General features: G+C 48.1%; 1 protein-coding gene across 1 annotated transcript in view; it reads left to right on the forward strand.

Moving 5' to 3' along the window:
* MTBP (MDM2 binding protein) overlaps positions 1–3402 on the forward strand; it is a 39327-nt gene extending 35925 nt beyond the window's left edge. Inside the window, exons 20-22 of the mRNA XM_073679831.1 lie at positions 316–429; positions 731–796; positions 3275–3402. Of these exons, the coding sequence (XP_073535932.1) occupies positions 316–429; positions 731–796; positions 3275–3313 (219 nt within the window). The 3' untranslated portion in view covers positions 3314–3402. The remainder of the gene's footprint in view (positions 1–315; positions 430–730; positions 797–3274) is intronic.
* The last annotated feature ends 4502 nt before the right edge of the window (positions 3403–7904 follow it).

Raw genomic sequence — 7904 nt, forward strand, 5'->3', positions numbered from 1 at the left:
AGTCTCAGCACTCGCTTAGTGTCCTGTGTGCACTGATCGGCAGCACATGTGCGGTTTACAAGGGCTGATTCGCTGCCAATAATGCTGATTTTTATCCAATCGCCCAACGACTGAGCTTTTTGCTTATTCATTGGCAGATATACACAGGATGATCAATCGCCCCCCCCATGGATCGACAGAAACCGGCGCTGATCCGTCTGTATAGATCAGCGTTCATTACCTGCTCAATGCACTCCTATATTTTCATTACCGCGGTCTGCCTGCCTGCTTTCTGCCTTAGTTAAACTGCAATCTCCGGATTTTTTATTTTCCCAGATGCTGAGGGAGGTGGTTTGTAAGACTCTCCTCAAGCATGGCATCCAGGAGGGGCACCCGTGCCACACAGCCTGCAACCAGCGGCTTTTCGACATCTCAAAGTTCTTCCTGAAGGTACCGGGCCTGTTCTGTGTCTATACGCTCATTTGGGAAAGGGGGCAGAAGACCTCCAGTCTGATGTATAGGAGGAGCGGAGCTTAGTGTGGTGGGCAGTCTGATCTGTGGGCAGTCTGATCGGTGATCGACAGCCTTCTCTGTAGACTGTCAGTGAGTAGCGCCGCCCACCGGACTCCTAAGTGGTGAGCGAGGGCAAATAAACGCCTAGGGAAGGGGTTAAAAAAATGACCTGGATATATCCACATGTTTGTTCTGCGGCCTCGTCTATACATCGATCTCTGCCACTTTCTGTTGATAGGATTTGAAGACGTCACGAGGCCTCCATGACGAGATGAAGAAAGCTGCGAGTAACAGCGTTAAGCAGGTGAGTCCAGATGTCAGGCGAGGAGTTATTAGAGAGATGACTGCTCTTTATAGGTCTCCGAGGAAATACTGTAAGCTTAGAGAAGGTAAGGGATTCCCTCCGTACAGTCAGCCGTCCTTCCAGAGAAATGTGATCAGATGTTGCGTCACTGAGGTCAGGGGGCTTTAGGGCAGATTGTTCAGCGATCGGTGGGGGTCTCTGTACCGGGACCTGCAGAATGTTAAATAAAGATGGGTACCCTTTATAGCTCGGTCAGCATTCGGCTGATTGCTATTCCTCCAACACTGGGTTCAGCCGATGGGAAGAGGGGTTAAACCATGGCCAGACACCACCTCGATCACTGTATTCCTCGTGAGAACAAAGTATCAAGCATGTTAAAATTCCACATGCCTGATCCTGGTGGATAGCCAGTCCTTGCTTTCATCTAACTCTCCTTTATACTCTCTTCACTGTGTGTGTATGTATGTTAGACCTTTTGCCCCATTGTAAAAGAAACTGCGCTCGGTCTCGTTTAATAACCCCCCTGACTAGTTGGCATGTGCCTCGTAAACCTCCCGACCGCGGTGATGTAATAATCGTATCACAGCTACAGAAGTCCCCATGGTTTATTCATGAGCCTATCCTGCCATTATGTGCCGGCGGTGTAGTCGCCCCGGATGGCTCGGTCCCCCGCTGCTCTCCTCTTCCTCCTCGCATTGTTTCCCTGCGCTCGGTCATGCGGAGAAGCTCTGTAAACCTGTCGTTGATCCATCAGGGATGACCTGGGGGAAACGGACCAGAACATCCACATTTCTCAGTCAACTCAAAAGATGGGGTTGAAGAGTAAACTTCTGGTCACTTATTCTTTGCCCTGTGAAGAATTTGCTCCATCTGTGACATAAAACCAGATTATATTGTTACATGCGGCCACGAACTAGCCATGATTAGGCTAAATGTCCGTCACCTTCCGATGGCCGTGCCGGGGCTTAACGTCACCTCCTGTCACTTCTTGTGGGAGATTAGGGATGGAGAATTTTTTTTTTCTTCTTTAGCGTAGTCACATTTTTGTTTCATTTACTTTGTATCTGCTGCAGCCTCGGATGTTTTCCTTCACCTTATATTTGTTGTCAGGAGGAGGGCGAGAAAGCACTATTCTTTTTTTCAGTATTTTATTCATTATGGTATTGTCTCAATCACTATTCTATTTTTTTTTTTCCAATCTGTGCTAAATTATTAAAAAAAAAAAATCCCCAAATTGTTCCTCAAAGTGTTAAACCTGATCATGGCAGAAAATTGAATCCAGTGCCCCTATGACAACTCTCCCGATCTGCATTTTTTTTTTCCCTTATTTATCTCTGGCTCTAAATCGGCATGCACATCAATGTCCACATCCTATCCGGCTTCAATAGTCGCACGGATCGTGGACCCTTACCTTACAGCAGGTTCATCATAGTTGTCGTAGGGAACCGGGATGGACAGTATTTGAATAAAAATAATTGCATGGTCTTGTTTTCTTAAGCTGGCACGCTAGATTAAAGTCCAGCCTATTTTGGAAGGACCAGTCAACTATCTAGATCAAGGTTGTCCTTCTTCTTCCCTGTTGGTGGAGAGAAGGATTGGACACTTTGATTTCAACATGTCCGATCATTTCTTTTTTACTGAGAAGATAAAGCCACCTCTTATCTACTCCATTATCGGTATGTAGTTGTTTATTTTAAACATTGGCATCTATGGGAAATGGATCAGAACGGATGGTCATCTGTTGTGTCATCAGGTAATGGATCCGCTAGAGGCATCTCCAAAAAGGAAAAAAACTGATCCTTTTTACAAAAATGGATGCAAAAGGAAATGCAGAGTACGTCTGTTATTGCATGGTTTATAATGGATGCAGTTAATACTGGATCTGTTACAAATTGGCAAACCCCCTCCTCTATGAGGAGAATTAGACGCGGAGCCGCAGGAAGAGGAAAGGACTTTCACGGACTGTACTGTGGTGCTAAGCTGGGTGGTGGTGAAGGAAGTGAGACCAGTGGAGGCAGGAAGGTGTGAGGCCAAGGAACAAACAAGACTGTGTATCGAGATGTTCTGTATTAATCAAGAAACGTATGAGAAGTTGTGTACATAGCTGCCACGCAATGGCTGTTTAGTAAAGCATTGTTTAAGAACCCGTGGTCTCCTTTCATGAACTGGTTAACATCAGGTCCTGGCCAACCAGCAACATCTGTTACACGCAGCCTGCAAGGGGCGTAGCGCACCCAACCAGGACCCCCACCTTCATGTAACGTGCCGGTGACTAGTACCTCACCCACTGCTACTGCCCTATGCCACATTACAGCTATGTATATGGGGTCGGAAGAGCTCTGTCGGACCACTATCTGAGGCAGGAAGTGTTGTCATGGGCACACAAATGGCATTCGTGCAGATTTCAAGCCCATAGATGCAAGCAGCGATGATGAATCCTCTTGTGCTCCAGTCCTTATTTTCTCTTTTCTCCTGCAGGTTATTCAATGGGAACTGGACAAACTGAAGAAAAAGTAACCTCTGCTGCCATGTTTTATTTATTTCTGCGCACTCGCTGTACATTGTATATGATGATTTTTTTATGTGCTCTTCCTTTATTAATAAAACCCTTCACCTTGTCCCTCTTGTCCTCCGCTCCTCTGTGGCAATATATCATTCTGCCCTAACAATCCCGGCATTGTCCAGCGGCCACAGAAAGGATGCCTGCTTCTCCCGGGGCCTCGTGTTTTCTTAACCGATATCATCAGTTTGCTTTGGAGGGATTTGTGCAGCCAATTAACCCATTACCAGATCCAGTGACCGAAATGACACTCACTAGCTCTTCAGACATTATTGGTCATCCCGCTTTCCTGGAATCCTGAGTGGTAAATGAGCCTGGATACGCTGAGAGCTCCAGCGGTCCTTCACTTCTCTAAGGAATCCCATCAGTGTCATTTTACTAAAGTGCTGTAATGAAGGAATCCTATTTAATATGACATTTCTAAAGTGATGCAACTGATTTTAGCTTGCTTTTAGAATAGGTAATCCATATCAGATCTGTGGTGGTCTGGTATCCGACAGACCCCAAGATCAGCTGGTTGTAGGTCCTGCGGTGGCCGGGGGTAAACATTGTCCTGCGCTGAACAGCGCCAAACTAAGTGTAGTGGTCATTCTTGGGTACTGCAGCTCAGTAAGCACACTAAAAAAAGAGCCTCCTAATATTTACAACAAGTTTAATTGATCAATATTAAAAAGGGGGGCTTGTCATACAGGAATAGGTCCCATAAATGAGTAGATAATGATACTGGTCCTAGTTATGGCCCAACTGCTTCCCTACCTTCCCGCGGAGGTTGGCACCCTAGAGACTGTCTGAGAAGGTATATGTATTACCTTTAATTAATCTATGAGATATGTTTGGACATGGCCATCTTTTTTCTATGTATTGTCGTTTGGGGTCACACATACCTGTGCTGTGTTATTTAATATTCTCGGTGGTGATACTTTTTGCAGGGTCAGTGAGAGCGAGAAGACGTTCAGCGGGGACGCCATATCACACTCTAGGGTGCCAACCTCTGCGGCAAGGTAGAGAAATCATCACGCAAACAAATGCAAGCATACCACCATGGAGCCCCCTCGAAATGCCATAATGGTTGGGGGGGGGGGGGGGCATACAAATTGGCAATGGGATCCTGGCTCATCAAGTTTTGGCCAGGTATAGTGCCATGCTCTCTCCACTCCCACTGATCAGCTGGTTTTTGGACCAGATGTGGAAAGTGTCGGACCACCCTACTGATCTGATGATCCTAAGCATAAGTCATCGACAGGTCTTAAGACGACCCCTTGTGGTAGTGCATGATATACTGATATGTGTAAATCTTCTGGATCCTCGTAGAGACTGAAACCTTTGTTGTGATGGTAAGGTAGAAGGCTTTATTAATTGTCACAACTTAAAAAATGGTAAAGTACATAAACTATATATTTTTTTCCCTTTTTTTTTAACACTTTTTAAATGAATAAATTCTCATCTCTTGACCAATGTAAAGAGCGGTTACCAAGAGCGTCTCACTCTGGAGGACCTACCCTGTCCTACATGGTACAGACAACCCATTGATTCCAATGGGCACTGTGTAATGCTTCATGTCTCCTGTGGTGGCGCTGCAGAAAGTCAAACGCTGCCATATTCCCCACTGGTTAGAGCTGATCTCTGGGGTCCAGAATCTATTAATTGTCAAGGTTCTTTCCCAACTAGTAGAAATTGTCCAGAAGAGTAAACCTCCTCCACATCCCTCTGGGAAACAAAAATCTACATTTATTTAATAGGAAATGTAATTTTCTCCTTCCCCCATGATGGCACCACGGAGAAAGGGGATCCGCCCTTCAAGGACAGGAAACCTACAGATAAAAGGGCGGTGCCTCTCTCCTGCATCAGTTGGTTTCCTGTCCTTGACGGGACCCTACAGTCCGGAGGAGGCATACCTGCGGGGTGCCAGAAGATGGACGTCGTCGGATGCCAGGCCCGGCCAGTCCGATCCAGGCAGCGGGGGTCCCCCTGCCTCGGCTGATGCGGTGTCCTGAAGCGCCACTGCTGAGGTCAGTGAGCCTTTAGGGTGTGCGGAGGAAGGTCTGGACGAAGGGGAGGCGCCAGAACTGTGCTAGACCCCCCCCCCCCCCCCCCCGGTTGCGGAGGTGAGAGCGCGCGCGGCCCGGCAGCATGCATTTAAGCTTCTGGGTTCACCGCGCATGCGCCGGCGCCCCCGGATGACGCGGCGCCGCAATGCATGACTGGGTAGCCAGTCTGCACAGGCGCGGGTTTCCCCCCACAGGTGCGGGGGAGGAAGGTGGGGGGACGGGTCACTACAGGCACTATGGGAGGGACTCCCAGTGCCTTAAAACACAGCAGAGGATGCCAGTATTTGCTCTTCTGGGCTCTGGCACGCTGTGTGAAAAAAATATACATATATACTGTAATTAATGAGTGACCAGGACCTACCTGAGGAGCAGCAGCTACATCCTCATTCGCCACCACCACCGCCAACCCAACAGAAAAAGGGACCGGAAGAGACGGGGCGCCAGGACCGGAGTGGAAGCGGGCGCTCTGGCAGATCGTCGCAGCGCAGCACGGACTCCACCTCGGCATCTTCCAGGAGGACTCCGGCTACAAAGATGGCTCCACCTCCTGAACCGGTACCTGCTCTTCCGTCTGGTTGGTAAGTGAGCTTCGTGAAAGTCCACTTTGCAACTAGGGGCCCTTGCTCTCTCCCTTTTTGTCTCCTGTAGGGAAAAAAGAGTAAAGGGAAAACAAAAATAGGACTTGTGCATTATGCACTGAGGCCTTGCCCACTACTTGGGAAAATAGACTCTGCAGCTCCTGCATTGAGCAGACTATATGCGAGGGAACCCCGAGATTTGCCTCTGAACTTAGAGACCTAATTAAGTCGCAAGTCGAAAACGCTATTAAATCTTTTCAGGGCAAAAGATTAAAGAAAACTAAGAACATATCCTCCGAGTCCACGTCTAGTAGTTCTGAGGATGACGGGGATTCAGTCACTCCCACCTCTTCCTCTTCTACAGATAGAGGAGGTCGGAACTGTTTTCCCATTGAAGAAACAGCCTCATCAAGGCAGTCAGGTCTACTATGGGTCTAACAGATCCCCGGCCCAAAAAATCCAAACAAGACCTGATGTTCAGCGGCCTAGAACAGAAAAAGAAGATTTTTTCCACTCAACGAACATGTTCATTCGCTGATTATGAAAGAGTGGAAAAGACCGGAGAGGAAGGGCTTCCTTTCCCCTAAACGAAAGTACCCGTTTGAGGACCCCGTATGTTCCTTTTGGGAGAAAGCACCGAAACTGGATGTTGCCAAAGCCTCAAAAAAATACTCTCTTCCATTTGAGGACATGGGGGGGGGGGTCTTGAAAGACCCCATGGATAAAAAGGCAGACACCTTCTTAAAGGGTTCCTGAGAAGCCGCTTGGGGGGGTTAAAACCTGCGATAGCTGCCACATGTACGGCCAGATCTCTAATTTTCTGGTTGGACCAGCTAGAATCACAACTGAGGCAGAAGACATCCAGAGACACAATCCTTGAATCTGTCCCGATAATGAAAGGGGCAGCGGCCTTCCTGGCAGACGCCTCGGCGGACTCCGTCAGGTTAAGTGCTAGAGCGGCAGGGCTTGCTAACGCGGCTAGACGAGCCCTCTGGCTTAAATGTTGGCCCGGGGACCTACAAACTAAATCCAGATTGTGCTCCATCCCCTGTGAGGGCGAGTTTCTATTTGGGCCTGCCCTTGATGACATCTTGGATAAAACAAGGGATAATAAGAAACGGTTTCCTGTCCCGTCTAATACTGCTTGCAGGAAACCTTTTCGGAGTAGAAGATTTATGCGTAGGAAACCCCCTAAAGAGCAGGATAGGTGGAAAGACAGGAGAAGGAAGACCAAGGGATTCCTATTTAACAAGCCCTCCAGTGATAACAGAAAGGCCCCCCAATGAAGATTTGCCCTGGGTGGGGAGAAGGCTATCAAGTTTTCTCCCGGCCTGGGAGCTAATATCCAACAGCTCATGGATCCTGACCCTAATACAATCGGGCCTGAAACCCCAGTTCCTCAAAGTCCCTCAGAGAAACTTTATTATAACCCCCGAAAGATCTTCAAAAGAGGAGAAACTAGCCTTGGAGCAGGAAATCCGGGGACTAGTAGGGAAAGCAGTCCTCCAGGAGGTCCCGGGGGGGGTGGAGGCATGGGCCTCTATTCTCCACTATTCCTGAGGAAAAAAACAGATGGGACATACAGTACAGGACGATTGTGAATCTGAAAAAGCTGAACAAGCTGTTGAAGGTGGAAGCCTTCAAAATGGAAACAATAAAATCTTCAATAAAAATGTTTTCATGGCCGTCCTGGACTTAAGATGCTTATTATCACGTCCCGATACACAAGGACTACCAGAAGTTCCTCAGGGTAGCAGTTCCTATGGGGGGAGTGATCAAACACTACCAATATACAGCCCTCCCATTCGGCATCGCCGTAGCCCCAAGGGTCTTCACCAAGTGGTTGCAGAGGTGATGGCTCATCTAAGGGAGCAGAACACCCTGGTCGTCCCATACCTAGACGACTTCCTGATAATGGGCAG

Source organism: Phyllobates terribilis, unplaced genomic scaffold, assembly GCF_046119375.1.
Source record: "Phyllobates terribilis strain yellow unplaced genomic scaffold, ASM4611937v1 Scaffold_4__5_contigs__length_816908805, whole genome shotgun sequence".
Classification (NCBI taxonomy): domain Eukaryota; kingdom Metazoa; phylum Chordata; class Amphibia; order Anura; family Dendrobatidae; genus Phyllobates; species Phyllobates terribilis.